At 38.5% G+C, this 23,762-nt stretch overlaps 1 protein-coding gene and 1 pseudogene across 2 annotated transcripts in view; one reads left to right on the top strand and one right to left on the bottom strand.

Annotated features, from left to right (window-relative positions):
- The window catches only part of ADGRG7 (adhesion G protein-coupled receptor G7), a 71,171-nt gene extending 61,989 nt beyond the window's left edge, over nt 1-9,182 (bottom strand). The window contains exon 1 of one of the 2 annotated variants that reach the window (XM_015065947.3): nt 8,633-9,182. In XM_015065947.3, the coding sequence (XP_014921433.1) occupies nt 8,633-8,747 (115 nt within the window). In that variant the 5' untranslated portion in view covers nt 8,748-9,182. The remainder of the gene's footprint in view (nt 1-8,632) is intronic. The other variant, XM_053220773.1, reaches the window with a different exon arrangement.
- A 10,705-nt stretch (nt 9,183-19,887) lies between these two features.
- LOC106969426 (tubulin epsilon chain-like) lies at nt 19,888-22,130 on the top strand (annotated as a pseudogene).
- Nucleotides 22,131-23,762: the final 1,632 nt, after the last annotated feature.

The raw sequence follows: 23,762 nt of genomic DNA, 5'->3' as shown, positions 1-23,762 counted from the left end.
TGGGGGAGGAGCAGAGAGAGAGGGAGAGAGAGAGATTCCCAAGCAGGCCCCAGCCATCAGCGCAGAACCCAGTGCAGGGCTTGAACCCATGAACTGTGATATAACGACCTGAACTAATATCAAGAGCCCAATGCTTAACTGACTGAGCCACCCAGGTGCCCTTATGTGAATCTTTTTAAATTGTAGAATATTTCAAGTACACAAAGTACAGAGTATAAAACATCCCCCACTACCCCAAAGCCAGTTTTAAAAGCTAGGAACTTTCTCTCAGATTTGCTTCAGACTTTTTAAAAAATATGTAATAAAACTTTACAGGAAGAGTTGAAACCCCTTCTACTCCTTTCTATCAACATTCCTTTCTCTCCATACCCAGAGGTTAACACTATATTGAAATTGTCGTTTATCTTTTACATCATATTTTATACTATTATTATATCTAAGATAATCAATACATAGCATTTGCTGCAGTTTTTGTTTTGTTTTGGTTTTTACTATTGATTCAACTACTTTTTTTGAGTTTATTTATTTTATTTGGGGGAGGAGGGACAAAGAGAGAAGGAAAGAGAAAAATCCCAAGCAGGCTCTGCACTGTCAGCTCAGAGCCTGACACAGGGCTCAAACTCATGAACCATGAAATCATGACCTGAGCCAAAATCAAGATGCCTGAACCACCCAGGCTCCCTGATTTGACTATTTTAATGGTTACAGTTCGATTTGGGTTTTTTTTTCTTCCTTTGGGGGTAAATTTGGTCATTTATATTTTTTTAGAAAGTTGCTACTTGGGCAAAGTTTTTATATTAGCTAGGATATTTGCATGGTATTTGCTTATGACTTTATTGATTTTTTAATCACTTCTTTATTATATATTTTAATAGGTAATACATTCACAGAGTTGGAAAATAAAAATAACACACAAAGTACATAACCTTTCTCCCATCCATAAATATACACAAGTAATAATTTCTATTCATTTTTTCCAATCTTTCTTTTTCAGTACAAGCAAATATGAATCTATACTTATTTTCATCCTCTTTTCTGTAGCTTGCTGTTGCACCTTACAATGAATGTCCAAAATCTTTCCCCAGCAGTTCATAGAAAACTTCCACCTCTTCTTCTACAGCTGCATTATAGTCCATCATAATAAACCCTGATTTAGCTAACTGACCCCTTATTGATGGACACATGTTGTTTTCAATTGTCTCAAAATTGCACTGTACATTGCACAAATTCATATGGAGAATGAATTCCCAGAAGTGCAATTCTGAGCCAAAGAGTGCACCTTTGTCATTTTGACATTTATTTCCAGCTTGCCCTTATAGGGGTTGTATTGACTTGTATTTTCACCAGCAATGCAACTCTATGCAGGGCCTGGAACAAAGTACAATGAAGACCCATATACCATTTATATAAAAGTAGATGTAAAACTTGTAAATTAAGCTCACAAACTGCTAAATAAAGTCTACGTGCTTGATTCTAATGCCAGGATAATCATACCTTCCTAAGGACCTGGAAGTCCAGGTCTGAATTTAGGAACTGTGCATTCCTCGGAGTTCTACTTCAGACTGTGACATGCACCCGCCCCCCTCTGTCCTCATGCCTGGTAGGGCCCCAGGCCCAAGGAGGCCTTGTGCTGCCACCTACCGACACCCGAGCCAACAGCCACCCCTCAGGGCCAGGTAAGCACTGCCACCACCGGGGCGAAGTGAGGTGAGCAAAATCTCCCTATAAGCCCAGCAGGGAAGCTGGGGACCCGGATGCAAGACGCAAACCCCGGAAGGAGAGATGCGGGCTCTGGGTCAGCGTGCTGTCTTGGCTTTTGCTTAAATCTTGTCTATCATCCTGCTTCTCTGTGTTGTGATCCGCTTTACTTTTGCACATGTTGCTTATATACCTTTTCGTCTTGACAAATCTCGCTGGATATTTATCGTCTTAAATTCATCTTTTCAAAAAACTAGCTTTTGGTTTCGTTGATCTCCATTCTTGTTTTGTTTCCATTCCATTAATTTGTTCTTATTTTCATTACTGCCAAACAGCCTTCCTTAGAATTTACTTTCTTTTCTATTTATTTATTTTTATTTGTTTTGTCTCCAGGCCCAGCCTAATGACAGATGCATAGACAGTACAACAAATGTTTGCTGACTGGCTTCTTTGGCATTTGCAATTTGGTTGAGGATATCGAGCCCAAGCTGAGCTACCACTCCTCTGTTACAATCCCATTTTTAACACCTTTTGCCCCTCCCCCCCCCCCAGTTCAAGACCCTGTCCCCTGAAATGCCTAAATTACCCACAAAATATAGCAAAGGGAATATTGGTATTTTTAAGCCTCTGTATTTTAAGTAAAGAAAGACAGACCCTGAAGGATTAAGTGCTTTGTTTGTTTCATTTAACTAGTTTTTAAACCTATGGACTTATAAAAATGACACTTAGCTATTCATTAGCCCAACATCCCCATTCTATATAAAGAGTACATTCTACATAAAGAGTATATTCTACATAAAGGGTAACTTGTTCCAGATCAATAACTAGTTGACAGCTGAGTGGAGTTAACTCAGATCTTTTGGTTACTAATCAAGTGCTCCAGCTCCACCCTACAAGTGCTGCCTTTATCACAGGAAAAACAGGGATGGAGAGCATCAGCTTCAACTTGAGGATTCATACGCTGGCATGTGTTTAATAGTAGTATTTATTTTTCTTTTATAACACCAGTATAATATTAACATTTTCTACATTTTCTTACATTATAATAAGCAGTATTTCCAGAAATATGAGTCCTATTTTCAATATCTTTACCACACATCATGGAAAATTAAATGTAGAACATACATAACACACTTCATGCTGCTTGAGAAAGTAGCATAAAATATTAAAAATGCCAAATGGAAAACATGAATTTCATTTCTTCTCCTAAACTAAACAAAATTAGAATCTGTTCTGAAAAGTCTAGTTTAATTAAGTGTGGGAATAAAAATGCTCTTCCTTAGTCAAAGAAATTCCAGCAGGAGACTCTAGTATCTGGCTCCAATTCTTTAGGGTTTTAAAATCCTGGCATCTATCATTTGTCTCAGACCAGGAATTTGAAATATTTGGATGAGAATAAAGATTCCTCTTAAATGAGAGGACAATATTTAGGAAAGTTTATTCTACTGTGAAAAGAAACCTAAAAAATGTAAACAAATAAAATATACATAGTTTTTACCTAAGGTAGAAGTTGTTCAGTATGAAATACCTGGTTACATATTTCAATAAACTGATTAAATATTTTAATAAAATTTTCCCTGATGGTGTAGCATAATATAATTTTTTTTAATGCAGGAAGATATAACAATTCTTAGAAATGTTTCTGTTTCTGTTTTAATCAGTTGAACTTAATGATTAAGCCTGTAGTAGACCTTCAGTTTGATAAGGTGAGTTTCAATCCAAAGGTCCCATCTAAGTCAATGGCATTCATTCAAGGTATAATTCAAGGAGCAGAGAAAACTATGCACTAAATTATCTAAAAATTCATAAATTAAAAATAACAGCTAATATTTATTGAGTGCTTATAGTGTCCTAAATGTCATCTTAAACCCATAAATGTAGTAACTCATTTAATCATTTAATGACAGCCCTGAAAGATAGGTTTATTCTGATTCCCATAAATAGCAAAACTGAAGCACAGAAATGTTGAGTAATTTGCTCAAGTTTACTCAGTAAGTGGTAGCATTGGCATTTCAACAAGGCAGTCTGGCTCCAGAGGTGTTTTGTTGTTTTTTTTGGTTTTTTTTTTTTTGCCCCTGTTTATGTACATTTTTCCCCCTGACTCTCATGTGCACACTCCTAATCACCACATTCTATACTAGATGTTCTTCAATAAAATATATGCTATCAAAAGATCTATGGATGGTGGTTGTATTCAGTATTTTAATAAAAATACCTAATACCTGGAAATCAAGGAAAAATCTACTAAGTCAACCCACTTGTGTTAAATTTCTTAATTTGAGAAAGTGACTTTGAGAATGGGATCAGCAATTTAAACATCACTAATACTGATGTTAAAATAATTCATGCTCTTCAGCCAATTACATAACAAAATTTATTCCTCCATAAAAAAATCCCTTCCTTTTCACAGCAATTGTTTTCTTAATTTAGAGAATGGTTATATGAGGAAGCAAGAAGGGAGACTGGCAAAACAGCAGAAGAGAGGTTTACAACAGCAGGATTAAGACTAAATAACACTACTGCTCTCCACTTACTAGACCTTTTGTCGAACCCCAAAATACAATCTGTCCTCCAGGAACAGTCCCATGAGTTTGATTTATTAACAAGTTTGCCTCTTGAGTAAGTACTGTAATTGAGTAAAATGGAAGTCAAGCATCTGTGTACAAATTATTTTCTGAGAATCAATAAACTCTCCTTGACCTTTCCCCACAACCCGTATTTCCTACTGTGCAAGAATTTCAATGCTATGAAGTTCGACCTTAGGTTTTGGAAATATTGCAACCTACTAAAGTCTTTTCTTGGCCTGAGGCCTAAGTGAGCCCATGATAGGAAATGAAGGTCAGGGTATCTGGAAAGAGTGGGAAAGGCACTCATGCTTACAGAAAGGAGGAAGTTTTATAATCTAGAAGAGACATAGGATATGGTTCAATAGGGCATAATCATCAATGGTAATATGTCATAAGGTTAAGATATTCTCCCTAAGAGTTAAGAAAAAAATCTCCTACTATTATGATTATGGACATCTGTCTATGTTTACATCAGGCCTTGCTCAAGTTGAAAAATGTCAAGGGAAAGATGTATAATAAGACTTAATTATGCTTCATTTTACTTTCATCAAGTGTGATTGGACCAAAAAGCTGCACTGCTTCTTATATCACAAGGTTCTTGCTATTGGGAGCAAAAGTCCAAAAGAGATAGAATGCCTTACGTTGTCCATTCTGAAAACACATCAGATGAGGCACATATTACTTGATATTCTACAAAGAAGGCCTAATGTGAAAAGGCTAGAGGTCAGGCAAAACTTCAATTTGCTCCAACATAAAAGCATCCTTTTGTTGATCATACAGCTAAACAGAAGAGATCATACACAACAGGAGAGATCCTAATGAAGCGGAAGTTCTAGAAATGGTCACAGTGTTGCATGGCCTGGGGCAGAGGAAGAAAACAAAAATGGTGTCTGTCTTAACTGATGTAAACAAAACCATAATAACATTCATTTTAATATTTATTTATTTACTTCTTGAATACAGCTATTTGACAACTTTCAGTCCAGTTTCTGGTTTTCACATGATTCTTTCATTTACTGATAAGCTATGTACTAGCAACTCTATTCCAGGTACCCATATAGGTGCAGAGAATGTAGATTGATAAGTCAGGTCCCTGGTTTCTTAGAGCTTTCATTCTAGGAATGGGGAGACAGACAGCAAACAAATAAGAAATTACCAGGTGATAAAAGCCATGAACAAAATACATGTGAAAGAGAGCAAATAGAATGATAACCTTGGACTGAGTGGATAGAAAAGGTCTCTTTGAGGTGGTGACATTGAAACTAAGACCTAAATCATAAGGGAGGTGGCTGTGTGAAACTCTGGGTGACATGTTCCAGCAAACAGATATCATCATAGAAGAACTTCAAGTCTTGAGCTCCTCCAAGAGTCATCAAAAGTTTTGAAAAATTTCTTTACCAAACAGAACTTCAAAAGCCTAGGATATCTTATTTCTGAAAGCCTAGATGGAAAAAGTGTTATACTTGACAATATATCTTATTGTGATGCTTTGATGAAAAAAAAGGTCATTATTATTTAATGTTTTCAGCAGCAGCACATAAAAATGCCAAAGACTATTCTAGCAATTCTGAAAGAATTGCTACTCCCATGCTTGTCTACTCCCATGAAATGCTGTCAACTTCATCTGGACTGGAGCTTTACCATGACCTTTTACAAGAGGACTTATTAAGTAATAGGAGCAGAATTAACAGTTTTCCTATACTACACAGATCATTGGCATTCTAGAGGTATTTGTTTGATATTTAAACCAATAATTTGGTTTTTTTTAATGACTCATTACACTTAGCAATTAGACAGAGATAAGTTTGTTTGATGGCCATTAGATGTTGGGGCTTATGTGAATGTGAGAAATCTTTACATTAAAGGCAGTCACCAGGATGAATGTTGTTAGAAAATGGGCAATGTTCCAGGCAATGCAGTCTGAATCTGTACTTTCTTCTGCTGTTCTAGACTAGAAGATCAACAGCAGACAATCCTAGAACTTTGCAAAGCTGAAGGAGGTGCTTTGGCAAAACCTGGAAGAATGTGGCAAAGCTATGGCAGTTACTCCACAGCCAAAAATCTATAAACACTATTTGAAGACTCGGAAAAGCTTAAAGGTGAAGCATACTAATCTATGCTCTATAAGCACCATTAATAATGGAGACCTCATTGACTTGAAGACAAACAGCATACTTACCAAAATGCATAACTTTGCCTAGAAAACATACTACTAGTTACTGCATATTTTTTGTGAAATTGGGTTTTTAGGCATAGGTGCCTAAAAAAAATTTTTTTAAACCTGAAGGTGAATTAATTGATTGGGTTACCATTGTCTTCCCTCTAGGAAGGCAGAATAGTGCAGGAGTGAAGAGCATCGATACTAAAGTCAAAATAATCTAGATTCAAATCCAGACCCAACACTTTCTAGCTACATAAGTTTGAAGAGATTCTTGGAGCCTGGGTTTCCCCATATGTAATATGGATATAATAATAACTGCTTCAAAGGTAGCTGTTAGGGTTAAATGAGATAAGTATGTTGTACACCTGAAACTAAGGTAATATTGTGTGTCAACTACAATCAAATAAAACATTTTTTAAGAAAAATTCAGAGCAAGGACACATTTGTGTTCTTTGAGTAGCTGGTATGCTTTTACTGTTAAACAAGGTTTTTTTGTTGCTTATTATGCTTTGTTTGGGGTCTTGGCCCTCAGGAAGTTCAGGGATATGTCTCAGGGATATGTTTTGTATTTGTTTTTAGCAACTTCTGCTGTTTTCTTCCTTATAGTGTTTAATACTTTGGTCCTTGTTTTAATGGTTCTATTATACCTGTCTCCATTATAAGTCACCACAAATTTCCCTTTAAAAGTAGATGTCCTATAAAGGAAAGAAGGAAAGGAGGGAAGGAGGGAGGAAAAAGATTTCTTAAAAGTATACTCTTTAAATGAGGTCTTATAAATTTAGCAGCCTTAATGAGGTAAAAATCTATAGTTCATAATTTTTTAACTTTAAACAAAAATAAATAAAACAAATGGAAACACATTTTTCTCAAGTTTAAATGTTATTGGTTTTGTTCTGGAAAATTTTCTCATGCTAATTCTACAAATCCTGTTAGTACATTTTCTAAATAATGTTCTGTGGGGCAGGGAAGGAAGGACCATGAGATCTCAGCTGTCACTCCATCAACAGTGAATATATTTGACTCCTTTTCTCTCCAGCATGGGATCTTTGCAGCCATGCATTGTGCTTCTCCTGGCTCCCCCAACCTTCCATCCTCCTCAGGTACCTTCTCAGACGGCAGATCACCCCTCCTTCTGCTCTCTAGACTAGTATTATTTACCATTATTTACTCAGTTTTATTAGAATCTTTCTCTGTTTATTACAAAAGGAGCGTTTGGCACATCCAGCTTTGAATCCCTTCATGGAGAACCTCTGCAGCCCAAGCGAACAGGCACTGGGATTATAGAAAGTCTTCAGTGTGAGTTACTGGGGGTTTTCCTCTAACACCATTGTTTTACACCCATGGCTCCCCCTCCCACCTTCCAGTGTCGTTTCTAGCACACAGAAAGTTACCAACAGATACTTGTTGAGTAACCAGAAAAATAATTTTCTTTTTTTTTTAATGTTTATGCACTTATTTTTGAGAGAGAGAGAGAACATGAGCATGGAAGAGACAGGGAGAAAGGGAGAGAGAGAATCCTAAGCAGGCTCCATATTGTCAGCATAGAGCTCTACATGGGGCTCAAACTCACAGACCACAGTGTGAGATCGTGACCTGAGCCAAAATCAAGAATCTTAACTGGCTGAGTCACCTAGGCACCCCTGAAAAAATCATTTTCTAAGTAATCTTAATTTTTTAAGTAGTTTTTTACACTTAGAGAGTGAGAACTTTATGCACAAACCTTAAGAGTTTATTTACCATCCTAGTGAGAACATTCCGAAAATGAAATTCCATTCTGGGCATATTTGATTATGTGTGTATGTCTGTATATCTGTGTGTGTGTGTGTGTGTGTGTGTCCATAATTATTTCTCTTTCTCGAATTTAGCTAAACAAACCCAAACATGTGTTATTAATGATTTGATTATTCTGTTTTCCAGTCAGGTGTTAAAAGAGCAAGAAGAGGGTAATTCAACTTTGTAATTCCTCACCCTGCCCACACACACATATTCATATTCATGCATGTACAACCATATGCTAGCCATCAATTGACCCTTGCCTGTTGCATGTCATACACGACACCTTGGCAGACAACCCTAGCCCAGACATGGCTATTCACAGTACTGGTGTGTCAGGTAGCAGAGACAGAGGCTCAACAACTTCTCTTGATTTGAGTTCAACATAGCAGTTAAAGATAAACATAACATAGTTAAACATAAACGATATTACCTGTCTCAACGTTAATCACAATCCTCCAGATGCCCAGTCCCAAAACGACGGCCGTCAGCAGTCCACACACAGTGGCCACCAGCACCCTGAGGTCACAAACATGACAGGAAGCCATGGAGAAGTCAGACCACTCCTAGGTGAAAAACAGCTAGCTTCTTTCTTCCTGAGCCAAGAAGCTGAATCAGAAACTATTCTAAAAATTTTTTTTAATTCCTCCTTTATGTGATCTATCAGGCAGAAGTCCTCATGTTTTGGGACTCTTGAGGTTAATCAGGCGGGAGGCAGTTTGAATCACCTAATAAAAGGTACATGCTCTGATTGCAACTTCCTCATCCTTCACTGAATGAGAACAAGAAAAAAGTGATTGGAATTATGGGAACAGAAGATAACTCAGGATAATAAAGAAGAAAGGGAGGGAATAGTTAACAGGGTCAAAGTGTAAATGTCCATACAAGCAAGAAGGTGGGGAAGGGAGCCAGAAAAAAGAAAACCAAGTCATCTTCCTGCACTTTCATTTTAGAAGGATCTAGCAAAGGAAGACTAACAGGAGCTTCAGGCCACACAGATTCTCTTGTCAACAAGTGGTTTAAGCAATGACACACACATGATTCCAATATTTGCATTTTTTAAAGGAGCCCACATTTTGATAGCTGCAGTTGGTCAGTGGGCTTTACTAGCACAGGATGAATTTCGAAGAGCACTAAATTCCGGTATTACAACCTACTTGTTATCAGCCGAATTATGTTGCTCTAAAAATTTACGTGTTGGAGCACCTCGGTGGCTCAGTCGGTTAAGCATGTGACTCTTGATTTTGGCTCAGGTCATGATCTCACAGTTCGTGAGTTCAAACCCCACGTTGGGCTCTGAGCATGGAGCCTGTTTGGGTTCTCTCTCTCCCTTGCTCACTCTGCCTCTCTCTCAAAATAAATAAATAAACTTAAACAAAGTCATATGTGGAAGTCCTAACCCCTAGTACCTCAGAATGTGACCTTATTTGGAGACAGAGTCATTACAGAGGTAAGCAAGTTAAAATGAGGTCATTAAAGCAGGCTCTAATTCAACATAATTGGTGTCCTTATAAGAAGAGGAAATTTGCACAGAGATATGCATAAAGGCAAGAGTTTAGGAGAAGATGGCTGTCCATAAGCCAAGGAAAGAGGCCTGGGACACATCCTTCCCTCCCAGCCTTCAGAAAGACCCAACACTGCTGACACCTTGATTTTGGACTTCTGGCTTCCAGCAGCCCTAAGCAAACTAATTCACCATCTGGGTCAATGTTAGCAGGTATCTTTGCTGCAGCAACTCTGACCATCTCATGCCCATGTTCTTTTCCCTATCCCTTCTCCATCATTAACTGAATGAATGAATGAATGAATACTCACCTCAACCAGAGTCCTGTTCTTGGTGGATGAAAAGATTTTACAAAAGAGGACACACTTAAGCTGACTTTTTGACCCCCAAAACAATTATATATTTCCCCTATTTTCTATAACATTTTATCAAAATACAGCTTCACGGGATATGAACATAGGCTCTAACCTTTACCCCACCCAAGGACTTCAGAAAAACACTTCATTGTACCCAAAATGCAAGAACTACAGGTAATGCTGCAGTGGCACAAAACAAATGTGAATCCCTTGTTATTGCTGTGAGTAGATTTTTAAAAATATGTTTCTGAGATGTCTTCATATTTATGCACACCAAATGTCTAGAAGGGTACATAAAAAATTCTTCTTGGGAATCTGAAAGATCTAAGAAACTCATTTTTCATTTTGTACCCCTTTTATGATTTGAGGTTTTTACCTTATGCATTTAATATTTTCTCAATTATAATAATAATGAACATATCTATTATTCTTTCTCTTTTTTATTTTTATTTTTTTAATGTTTATTTTTGAGAGAGAGAGAGAGAGTGAGAAAGAGTGCAAGCAGGAGAGGGGCATAGAGAGAGGGAGACACAGAATCCAAAGCAGGCTCCAGGCTCTGAGCTGCCAGTGCAGAGCCCAATGCAGGGCTCAAACCCACAAACCATGAGATCATGACCCAAGCCAAAGTCGGACACTCAGCTGACTGAGCCACCCAGGCGCCCCTCTATTATTCTTTCAATAACAAAAGAAATCATTTTAAATAAATAAGTCTAAGAAAAGGAATTAGCACTTACCAAATGCCTAGAATATACCAAGCACTATGCTGTGTACTTTGTGTATCTTTAACTCATTTATTCTGTACAATAACCCCATGTAACAGATATTTTTGCCTACTGCATGAATGAGGAAATGAGACTTGGGCAGGTATTACCCTAAAGAGGAGATCTCTGGTTAAGGAAATTTGAGTGACAGGAGGTTACATAAAGGTAATAGGTTTCTTGAACTCTAGAATTTCCTAAAGTCTTTAATATGCTCACATACATTGTGAATTGTCAAGTTCCCAGTGTTGACCACAGAAACCTCTTCTCAAGAAGAATTTCTCAAGAGATACCGATCTTCAGAATGTGCTTTGGAAACACTTCCCTGCATGATCATCTACAGTAAGGTCTTAGATCACTAAAGGGACTGATCATGGGGACCCGTATTTGTCATATGATGATGGTATTTTTTTCTTGTAGTGTTCCAAATATTTTGAAGGAGCTGTAGTCTGGTGACTGAAAAACTGACTTTGATGATGCTCATATATTTCTTTCCCACACTCAATGGAAGTGCTGGAATCCTGGGAAGTTAAAATGGCCGTAGCTTCTTAGTACTTTTATATTTTCACTTATATGCCAACTCTCCAGTTAGAAAGTCTAGAAATTTATGGAATGCAAGTAATTCCTAGGCACAGAAATTTACATGTTGACATTTATATAAGGGCATGAATCTCTATTGGTTATAGGCAAATATATAGACATCAATTTTATATACACACACCTATATGTATCAAGGGAAAAGAAATAAACAGGGAATAATTCATTTATTCATTTGTTCCACTCAATGCAGATGTCATGCTAGATGCTGAAGATGATACAGTGAACAAGAGAGGCAAGGTCCCTGACCTCACACAGCTTACACTCAGGAATACCTGAATTTGTACTGACATTAGCTCTAATTTGCTCTGTGGCCCTGGACAAGCCACATAAGCATCTGAACCTCCATTTTTCCATATTACAAACAACCTAATTGAGGCTTTTCCTTCCTGAAAATTTCAATCCTAACGTCATTAGTGGAGGAAGAACAAGGTAGGTGTCTATAGAGGGGGTAGAGGGGAGCAGTAGACCAGAGCAGATGTCAGCGCCCTATTGGGCAAGGGGTGAAAAAGGGGATAGCATGAGATGTCAGATTCCAAACAGAGTGCATAAGGGATCCCTGCGATAAGGAGGAACAGCCTGGCATGCAATGTCACAACCAACGGGTGAGGAAGGCCTCTAGGCAAAAAACAGTCCAATGTGAGAAATCAAAGCCAGAGCAGAGAGAGGAGGGCATTCCTTCAGAGACCCAGAAGGATCACAGGGGCAGCATGTGTGGGCTGGTTGGTGTGGGAATTCAGGGCCAGAGTTGAGTGAGGAGGGTGTCCACATGGAGTGGCAGCCTAGAATAGGAAGTCAGAGCCCAAGCAAAAAGAGAAGAGTGTCCACACATGGGTAGGGTAGGGCTGAAGATCAGAGATTAGTTATATACAGGATGAGTAACTGAACAGGTAAACATATAAGAATAACGAGAGCCAAGTTCCTTACTCTAGGAGAAGGGAGTTACAAATTTGGAAAAGGAGAAACCGAAGTCCATAAGAATTTCAAAACAGGTCATCAGAAACATGGAGAAAGAAAAGCTACAGGGTACAGGGTACTAATTCTGAAGGGAGCAATATCATTTAGGGGAAACAGCTATTAGATAAATGCATGAATACAGTCAGGAATTTCTTATCCAAAAGAGGAAAACTGATGACTGCAACAAAGTCAAGTATTTCAAAGGAAGGGGTGTGATATTACTTGTTGCTAATATTTGAACTACATAACTTCCATGTGTCTTTAAAAAAATAGAAACATGGTATTGAATTAGAAATGGATTTATGTATCAATACAAACTCATGATTATATATATATTTCAATATATACTTAATAAACATATGTTAATAGTAGATAAATAGATGCAAAATTCTGTATATATACACAAATTTATATGTCGGTATGTTTATGATATATATCATACATTTACATACATATATTCTCTAGTTCTGGCCACTCATAGGCCATGAAAACAGTGACATCCCCCCTAATCTTAAGCACACATATTGTACACCTGTAACTAATGTAACACTGCATGTTAACTCTACTGGAATTAAAGTTTTTAAAAATAGGGGGAAAAGCCAGCATTTTTCATTTAGAAAAAGAGTGAAATCTTCTGGTTTGAGCTGTTTTTCCTTCCTTTCCCATCTATGGATAGATGCAGGAGTGACTCAGGTGTAGCCGTAAGTGCTCAGGACTGATGCTCCAGCGTTTGGAAAAAAAAAATTTTTTTTTAACGTTTATTTATTTTTGAGACAGAGAGAGACAGAGCATGAACGGGGGAGGGGCAAAGAGAGAGAAAGAGACACACAATCGGAAGCAGGATCCAAACCATCAGCCCAGAGCCCAACGCAGGGCTAGAACTCACAGACCGCGAGATCATGAGCTGAGCTGCAGACGGGCACTTAACCGCCTGAGCCACCCAGGTGTCCAGCGTTTGGAGTGGGACTGCAGTAGTCCTTCGATATTGGTGCTTTCTGTTGTGACCAGTTCCTGGAGCATACTGCGCATGTGTGAACAGCCTGCTCTTTGGAATGAAGACCTCTCAGTCAGCCAGGGGAGGGAGGCGAGCTAGCCAGCCATTACTGCGCTTGCCCCAGCCAGCCAAACACCAAGCGTTCAGTGGCAGGGCTGCAATCTTTTCTTTGGTATACCAGATTCTGTTGGCTCTAGTTTAACACAAGACTATAGTGAGAGCTCCCTACCTATCCCTGGGTACTCTCTGTGTGAATGACAGCCCCATCTCCCTTTCTGGGACTCTGGAAATAATTGAAAATATGGCAAGGGAGGGGCACCTGGGTGGCTCAGTCAGTTAAGCATCAGACTCATCGTTCTTGAGATCGAGCCCTGTGTTGGGTTCTGTGCTGACAATGCAGAGCCTGCTTGGGATTCTCTCTCTCTCTCTCTCTCTCTCTCTGCCCCTCCCCTGCTTGTGTGCATTCTCTTTCTCTAAATAAATAAATAAACTTAAAAAAAAAAAAAAAAACCACACCAAGGGGATAGGAATGCCTACACTGAAGGCCAAAGTTCTTCACTCCACATGAGAACTGGGTAAAATAGAATGAAGTGTCTATCTCCATTTTCTCTTGCTCTGGAAGTGAGAATAGCTTTGTCCTAACACCTCTGTCACGCATGCATGCACACACACATACACACCAATCATAAGCATATATAGAGCCCAGATCTTGATTTCTTAAAACAATTTTCCACTAAAAGGAACATAGCTCCTTGGAAAATTGGCTAATTTCAAGACTGGGGCAGGGAAAGTCAAAGATGAGCCTAGAATACTTTATGCCAGAAAGGAAAGAAGTGTTCAAGAAATGATGGGTACATATCAAATGGACACAGAATCCAGCATGAAGTGGCTGCCTGATACTAAATGAGGGATAATTTGAGCATCAAAATAAATAATATTATAACATTATAACCCATTAAATAAAATAGGAAATTACTGTATTTTAAACTCTAAGGGTGGGCCCAGCAATCTGTTTTAACTAGTCCTCCAACCTGATTGCCCACTGAAGTTTAGTAACCACTGTTCAAGAGTAATTTTCCCAAAGAAAGTGAATCAAGTTCACAGTAAACCAGCAAATGGCAAGAGATTAAATGGGCTTTTGTGTTATAGGACATTCCTTTGGTAATGTTTACGGGAAATCTCATGGCTTTAAAGACTGCCAGATTTTCATATAAGCCTGTTCAAATTCACAATATTTCTGTCATCTTTGAAATCACTATTCTTCATTTTATCTTACTCATTTATTTAACCACACTTTCAATGAGTTAATACCCTGAAGCATGAAGAAGTTTTGAAATCTTTCATTTCCCAACCATCTGGACTGTGACCCCAGTGGAGAGTTAAGTATACAGAAAACTGCTTACCTTACCTCCCATGATACTGATGACAAAGGGCAATCTCAACTTCCCCACCTGTTATTCCTAAGAGATAAGCCTCTGAATTTCTCCCCTGGAAAACTTCCCAATGGTATTTGCCACCCCTTCATTAGTGAAAACTCTGAGCCACTACAAGCAAAGAAACCCTTGAATTCACGTGTTTACATATCCATATAACCGTGCCCACCTCTGTTTCTCTCTGGCGGTCAATGGAGAGCAGGGAGAAAGGTACTAAGAAAGCTTTCCTGGGCCAAGAGGAAGTTACTAGGACACTGACCTTTCTTTGCGCCTTCCCACTTTTCTTCTGCTCTATATGTCTTTGTTCTTCAGGTGTCTCCTATGCTCTCCAGAGCCAGGTGTTCTAGATCTTGAGGGTCTTGAGGGCTCATTACTCCATGGAGGAAAAACCAGCATCATTTTGTGAAAGTAATTCACCTAACACTAGCAGAAGTACTCCTGTACTCCAGAAGATGAAAGAAAATGAACCCTCAAATTCTTTTTTAAAGTTTACCTCTGCATCCTCCTCTAGACAGTCTCAATTCTTCTCTCCATCTCTTCTAACTTGTTCCTTTATCTTTTCTTTCCCACTTTCTCCTCTTTTATTTATCCTTTTATATCTCCCAAATATGAGCTGTCAGCCACAGATTAAATGGAAAGAGGAGAGAAATGGTCACTTATGGTTAGGTTGAGAGGCATAATGTAGGAAATAGTGTAATATTCTTTTTTTCCTTCTGAAAAGCCTCATTCAAGTGAAATGCAGACCCAAAATTTACAGTAAATAAAAAGGAGCTTCAACCAAGAAACACTAGTCCCATGTGAACACTAGTCCTTCTGAAAATAGTAGTATGAAATCATAAGCTTAACTGAGCTGAGTTGGTATTTTCAATATCCTGCATAAAATCCTACTATTTTTTAAAATTTATTTTAGAGAGATCTCATGATACAGGGAGAGGGACAGAGAGAGAGAGAGAGAGAGAGAATATTTAGCAGGCTCCACACTCAGCACAGAGCCTGATGCAGGGCTCGATCCCATAACCCTGGATCATGACCTAAACCAAAATCAAGAGTCAAACACTCAACTGACTGAGCCACCCAGATGCCCCAAAATCCCACTATTTTTATCTGTCAAGATAATATTTTGGATCCTAAATATCTCAGTTTGGTATAATTGTTTTAATTATTAATTAATAATTATTAATTTGCCTATATATTTTTTAACATTTATTTATTTTTGAGAGACAGAGAAAGAGCATGAACAGGGGAAGAGCAAAGAGAGAGGGAGACACAGAATCTAAGCAGGCCTCAGGCTCTGCGCTATGAGCACAGAGCCCAATGTAGGCTTGAACCTATGAACCGTGAGATCATGACCTGAGCCAAAGTCAGACGCTTAACCCATTGAGCCACCCAGGTGCCCCTTGGACTTTATATTTTTTATTTTGTTTTTGGAAAACCCTGCATAATATAGAGTCCACTTGTATCAGGCACCATGAATTTTCCAGATAAGACCCATAATCCCCAGAAAACTTAATAGTGTATGATACTCAAGGAGGTTGTGACCTAGTTAGAGAAGAGGCATATAAGAAATTAAAGCACACCAAAGATAATGCAGAAGTCACTAGTTGGTAAATGACTTACTCCATAAGTGTTTAATGTACATTCCTGCGTGAAGAATCTTGGAATGAATGACACACCAGTTAAGGAAATTTGCCACTTGTATGAGGCCATAAAGCAACATAAATGTATTAACCAAGCCACATTGTCAGCAGGTTTCTCAATAAGGTAAACACATTTTATGGCTGGTAATACAACTTGAGAAAGATAGTATTTTCATCCCTGGCATTTGCCATATTATGTTCAGCATACATTTTCCAATTCAAATAAATGCCTTATTTTGAAGTCTAAAACATAAAGCTTAAAACCAATGTTAAGGTCTGGATTTATTAGTTTTCTATGGCTGCTGTAACAAAGTACCACAAACTGAGTGACTTAATCTAGAGAAATTTATTGTCACACAGTTCTGGAGATATGAAGTCCAAGATCAAGTTACCAGTAGGGTCAAGCTTCCTTGGAAAGTGCTAGGGAAGAATCAGTTCCAGCCATCTCTCTTAGCTTCTGGTGATTTGCTGGCATCTTGACATACCTTAACTTGCAGACACATTGCCCAAATCCATGCTTTCATGTTCACAAGGCATTCTCCCTGTGTGTATATCTTTGTGTTCAAATTCCCACTTTCCCTAAGGACACAAGTCACATTGGATTGGGCCCACCATACTCCAGTATAACCTCATCCTAACTAAACTATATCTATAACAACCCTATTTCCAAACAAGCTCACATTCTGAGGTGTTGGAAGTTAGGACTTCAACATATGAATTTGGGGAGAACATAATTCAATCCAGAACAGTGAGTTATAGCACTAATAAATTAAAATCTAAGATTTAAAAAAATAACCCAAACTTTACCACTAACAATGTTTGTGGTCTGACTCGTTTTTTTAGGATGTCAACCTGGTACTTTGACTTATGAGTTGTGTTGCTATGCTCTGCCACTAGAGGGTAGCATCATTGCTATTGTCTTTTCTGCTATTTATTTTAGGGCATATTCAGTACTTCACCATTCATCCCATCTAATCCCCAGTGTGATTGTGTTTGGAAGTGAGGCCTTCTAAAAGATAATTAGATAATCAGGGAGAGGCCATCATGATGGGATTAATGCCCTTATGAAGAAGACACTGGAGGGAGATAATCTGTCTCTGAACCACATGAAGATACAAGACAGTCTGCCCACCAGGAAGGCCTTCACCAAACACCAGATCTGCTGGTGCCTTGATCTTGGACTTCCCACCCTCCAGAATTGTAAGAAATAAATGTTTGTTGTTCAAACCACCCAGTCTGTGGTGCTCTGTAACATCAGTCCAAACTGACTTAGAAAATGTCTGACCAGATATGTGAACAGAAATAGGGGACAAGTGGTCTATAGAATAAGGTAGGCCCATCTAAGAAGGAATTGAGCCATTCACTATGCAGTAGTGTCACCTCCAAAATGGAAAGAGCTCCTGACACTCTTTTGGTGTCAGGAGACTTATATCCCATTATGGGCTCAGCCACTAATTGATTGCATGATCTTAGACAAATCACTCTCTGGTCTCAGAGTCCTCACCTATATAGACAATGTTTTGAGGCCTATTTTCTCTAAATAATATATTCCTTTGATTTTTCTCTCTTTATTCTGTTCCTTTAGCTCACTTTCTAATGCTACAGGCTGAGAAGGATTCCTTAGGAGTTACAATAGAGACAAAAGATGGGAATGCAAGCTGGTGCAGCCACTCTGGAAAACAGTATGGAGCTTCCTCAGAAAATTAAAAATAGAACTACCCTACGAGCCAGCAACTGCACTACTAGGCATCTATCCAAGGGATACAGGTGTGCTGTTTCAAAGGGACACATGCACCCCCATGTTTATAGCAGCACCATCAACAATAGCCAAAGTATGGAAAGAGCCCAAATTTCCATGGATGGATGAATGGATAAAGAAGATGTGGTGTGTGTGTGTGTATATATATATATATATATATATATATGTATGTATATATATATATAATGGAGTATTACTCGGCAATCAAAAAGAATGAAATCTTGCCATTTGCAACTACGTGGATGGAACTGGAGGATATTATGCTAAGTGAAATCAGTCAGTAAGAGAAAGACAAAAATGATATGACTTCACTCATATGAAGACTTTAAGAGACAAAACAGATGAACATAAGGGAAGGGAAACAAAAAGAATATAAAAACAGAGGGGGACAAAACAGGAGAGACTTATAAATATGGAGAACAAACTGAGAGTTATGGGAAGGCTTGTGGGAGGGGGGGGATGGGCTAAATGGGTAAGGGGCACTAAGGAATCTACTCCTGAAATCACCGTTGTACTATATGCTAACTAATTTGGATGTAAATTTTAAAAAATAAAAAATAAAGTTTAAAAAAATAAATAAACATTTTTAAAAAAAGAAAAAATTTAAGTGAAAATTGTGAAGACTACTTGGTAACATGGAGAAAAGAATTATTATATGTTAATTATATGTTAATATGTATCTTAATTTAAGATACAAAATTCAATGTAAAGTAGGATTACAATTATGTGAAAATATGCAGGAGATAAAAGGAAGTACACAAAATGCTAATAATTGTTTTAGGGAGATGGGACTAAGAAGTAATTTTTACTTATCTTTTCCATATTACCATTAATGTAGTTATATTTTATGCTTTTATTTTTAAAAATTTTTTGGTGTTTAATTTTGAGAGAGACAGAGACAGAGAGAAAATGCACGCATGCCATTGGGGGAGGGGCAGAGACGGAGACACAGAATCTGAAGCAGGCTTCAGGCTCTGAGCTGTCAGCACAGAGCCTGACACAGGGCTCAGGCTCGTGAGCCGTGGGATCATGACCCGAGCCAAAGTCGGACACCTATCTGACTGAACCACCTAGCCGCTCCATAATGTAGTTATATTTTAAAATGAATAAAAGTTTATAACTTAAAAAAGCAGTAACAACCATCTGTAATCTCACTACCCCAAGATAACACTGTGAACACTCAATAAATTTCTTTCTAGTCTTTTCATAGATCAACAGGATCACTTATAAATATTAACTTTAAGGAACCAAAGAGAATTCTTACTCAACTTGAAGGTAACACTAAGTTGGACAGGACAGTTAAATGTTGGATTCAAAACATGATCTGGAGGAAGAAAGGCCTGGAATTGACACTATGGAGCGTCTGTGTTGGACACAACGAAAGAGCTGAACTTCTGGATTAAAGGCCTGGCTTTCCATGGACTGGACAGGATAACACTGGACAAGATGCTTGGCCTTACTAAGCCCTTTTTAAAAAAAAATACCCGCTCCCTATAAACCTCCCCACAGCATTTCTTTGAAACTAAAATGAGAAAACGTGTGTGTATGTAAAAGCTTTGTAAATTTTACCTTCCTTTGCAAAGGTAAGAATAATTACTGTCCAAGTCCATAGTAAAAACAGTGGTATGCACTTCAACAATATTTTTCCAAACACAAAGCAAATAATATGACCAAAAAACAATTTCGTGTGACCATGTCAATCACTAACCTTGATTTACCTGCCTATGTTTACCTGCTTAATAAAACTGCTAGAAAGGACAGGAAACCATTAGGTATGACCTGCAGAGAAAAACTTGTTTTTGCCTTGAATAATGCCAGGAGGGTTCTCTACAGGCAGAGAATTAAGAGCCAGCCATCTGCATCTAAGGTGCAAACTTGATTTCTTACCTGTAGCTCTGCCTCCAGGCCCAGTCGTCTGATAAAGGGGGTCAGTGACATGGTAGCGACACTCAAAGCTCAGAGCACCCCTCTTCTGGGGGCAGAAACAAACTCAGTTTCACTGATTCAATTCAACATGATTTACTATGTGCCTATTATACAGCCAGCACTGTCCTGGGCACTGTAGGAGCTACAAAAGATATTAAGAAATTGGCCTGCAGCAGCCTGCACTATACTCAGGCAGGGATTAGAGAATAATGAAAGAGTACAAAATTAAGCACGGGGTGCCTGGGTCTGATCTTGATTTTGGCTTGTGTCATGATCTCACAGTTCATGGGGTCAAGCCCTGCATCAGGCTCTGCGCTGACAATGTGGAGCCTGCCTGGGATATTCTCTCTCTCTCTCTCTCTCTCTCTCTGCCCCTACACCATGCATGCTCTCTCTCTGTCTCTCTCTCTCTCTCTCAAAATAAATAAATAAACGTTAAAAACATTAAAAAAAAGAGAGAGAGAGAGACAAAAGAATCATGGTTGCCGCTGGTGGACAGGGCCAGGTCAGGAGTACAAAAGCCAGCGCAGGTTTACAAGTGTTCCAGCCGGTGGTGACCCAGTAAATGGTCTTATAGGCCAGTGTGGACGCCAGATTTTCTGCTGCTTCTGGGATCTGCACTAAGGGAGCATGCCATAGCCACAGAAAGGAATTATGATGAGGAAATAAGCAGCTTGTTTAGAAATGTGGGTACCAGAGTAACTTGGTGATGGTGGCACTATTTCCAAGGGGAAACTTTGTTCTTTGAAAGCATGAGCTCTCTTGATTGACATGGAGGAAGGGGTAGCAAATGAAATTCTGCAGGAACCATTGAGAGATGTGTTTGAGAGCAAGCAGCTCATCACTGATATTTCTGACTCAGGGAATAACTGGGCTGTGGGTCGTTAAGTTTTTGGCAGTCTTTATCGAGAACTCAGAAACTCAGATTTTAGAGAAACTCAGAAAGTTGGCTGGGCCCTGTGATCATTTGCAGTGTTTTTTAGAATATATTCCATGGGAGGTGGAACATGATCTGGACTTGGAACATTTCTTCTAAAGGCACTTGAGGGTGAATTCCCAGAAGTATACAGATCCATGACTTCAGTTTATCCTTCTGGTGAGGATGATGTCATAACCTCGCCTTACTGAGCATGCAGACTGTGTTGCCCATTGACGTCCAATATTTATTTGACCTCATTAGCAAACTGGTGAATTCTCATGGTGAATTCTGCAAAGTTGGGTACAACTGTAAAGCCAAAGAGTCTGGTTACTTCAAGTGCTGAGGCTTTTGAGAAACGGGCCCAGAAGTCTTTTGATGCAATGAACAACACTGTGGCAAATTTGCTGCTGAACCTAACAAGCTCTGCAAGGTTTGAAGCATTCCTTAATATGGACCTCAAAGAAATCATCATGAATTCAGTTTCTTTTCCTTAAGTGCATGATCTTGTGTCAAGCCTAACACCTCTATGTATACTGGCAGATGTTAACAGTCCTACCTGAAAGTTGGATCAGATGTTTTCAGATTCCTTTAGTAAAGATCACCAGCTGATTCAGGCTGGCCACAAACATAGTCTCTACCTATGGTTAGAGGAAAGTACAGGTTTCCGATTTTTGTAGAACTACTGAAAGATTAAAACCTTCTCTACAGTTTGTCTCCTGGAATCAAGAAGGCTGGAAAAGCAGCCTGTGTTCAGTACCTCATGTGGACCATTCCCATGATTAGCCCTAGCACACATGTGTGAGGCCTACCTTCATGGAACCGTAAGATTCATGAGGCTCTACAAGAAAAAGGCTCTTTATCACTACCTACAAGTTGAAGGGGCGGAGGAAAGCTGTTTCACAGAAGCTGTGTCATCTTTATCAGGGCCCCCAGAGGAACATAACCAACTGGAGGCCACACAAAGCATGCCTGTGGAAGATTCACCTAGACTAAGCATGGCTGGGTAAAAAAGAAACCCCCAAAAGACTACTTTTACCTTCCTTAATTTCATACTGGTTTTGTCACCTTACCATTCTGTTTCAGAACTTTCGTGATTTAGAAAGCCGTGTTTGTGCTTTTCCTATCAGAGAGCATTTTTGCCAAAAAAAAAGAGTGGTTTTCATTTCATCAAAATTTGTTGACACCAGTGTGTGATGTTAGTGAAGTCCTAGGACCTTAACTTCAGACATTGTTTTCAAAAAATTCCCTTTTTCTAAAATTGAGACAACAGAGTTCTTCCACATTTTACTTTATTTGTAGTGTGATATTTAGGCATTTATACAATGATAATCACGTCTTCAATAAAAATCTTGCATGGGTATATTTTTATATTTATTCATGACTTATTTTTTCATATTGTTTAAATTCTCCTGATTCTTTAAAAATAAGTATGAGGAGTAGTAGAGGAACTTATTACTTCTGTGTAATACCCTCTAACTTTTCAGGTGTAGGTTTTATTACAACTATTAAGGAGGTTTTATTTCTTCTTTGGGTAACCACTTCTTTTGCACTCAAAAGAATCATAATTTGCATTTATTTTGACATGTATTCGTATTAAATTATCTTTAAATATGCTTTTTTATTAAACTAGTTTTTATAATAATAAATGTTCATATTTTTAAACAAACAAAAAGAAAAGAAGTGTGGCTGTCATTAAGGGATTATAAAATAGTAAGAAGGAAGAATTTACGTGTAAAGATAATTACAGGACTGGATGGAGAATGATCCAATGTGAGCCTGGACTTGGTGCTGTAGGAATTCACAGGCAGAGAGTTGTAGGAAGCAGTAGAAAAGTCGTGGGGTTTTCTTGGGAAAATTAAAAATTCATTCTGCAGAAGACCTTATTAAGAAGATAAGATATAGGGGTGCCTGGGTGGCGCAGTCGGTTAAGCGTCCAACTTCAGCCAGGTCACGATCTCGCGGTCTGTGAGTTCGAGCCCCGTGTCAGGCTCTGGGCTGATGGCTCAGAGCCTGGAGCCTGTTTCCGATTCTGTGTCTCCCTCTCTCTCTGCCCCTCCCCCGTTCATGCTCTGTCTCTCTCTGTCCCAAATAAATAAAACGTTGAAAAAAAAATTAAAAAAAAAAAGAAGATATAGACAGAAAAAAAAATTTGCAAACCACGTACCTTTTTTTTTTGCATTTACCCGTGTATTTACCTTTGTTTCTTTGTACAGATTCAAGTGACCATATAATGTCCTTTAATTTCAACAAAAAAAAAAAAGAAAGAAAGAAAAAAGAAAAATACTGAAATATTCTCATGTACACACATACTGAGGACTTTTACTGCTCATAGCTCTTCCCTATGAAAAGAAAGGTTTTTAACTTGGCCTTAAAGAATCTCCAGAAGTTAAGCTGCAAGGAGGCGGGGCAGGTAGGGTGGTTAATACACCATAGGTATAGAAATTAAAATAAGCATGTTTTGGGTAACAGAAAACAAGTCAGCCTGACCGGTACAAGGGTTTTGTTAGACAGTATGACAGCATAACTGCAGAGTGAATTATACTCAAATGAAGTGATTTTATTTTATTTGATGTGATGCTTAATTAACTTAGGCTGGATCTGGGAGGCAAAGGAACCTAGGCCAGGTTCTGATCAGAGGAGAGCGTTGTTCTGTTCTAAATTGCTAGGCCCCTTGTTTACTTGGGCTTGCTTATGTCTATATGTTTTAGAACCTGTGTGTATTT

Source organism: Acinonyx jubatus, chromosome C2 (assembly GCF_027475565.1).
Source record: "Acinonyx jubatus isolate Ajub_Pintada_27869175 chromosome C2, VMU_Ajub_asm_v1.0, whole genome shotgun sequence".
NCBI lineage: Eukaryota > Metazoa > Chordata > Mammalia > Carnivora > Felidae > Acinonyx > Acinonyx jubatus.
Note: the sequence above shows the minus strand (reverse complement) of the source record. Positions and strands in the feature narration are given on the sequence as shown.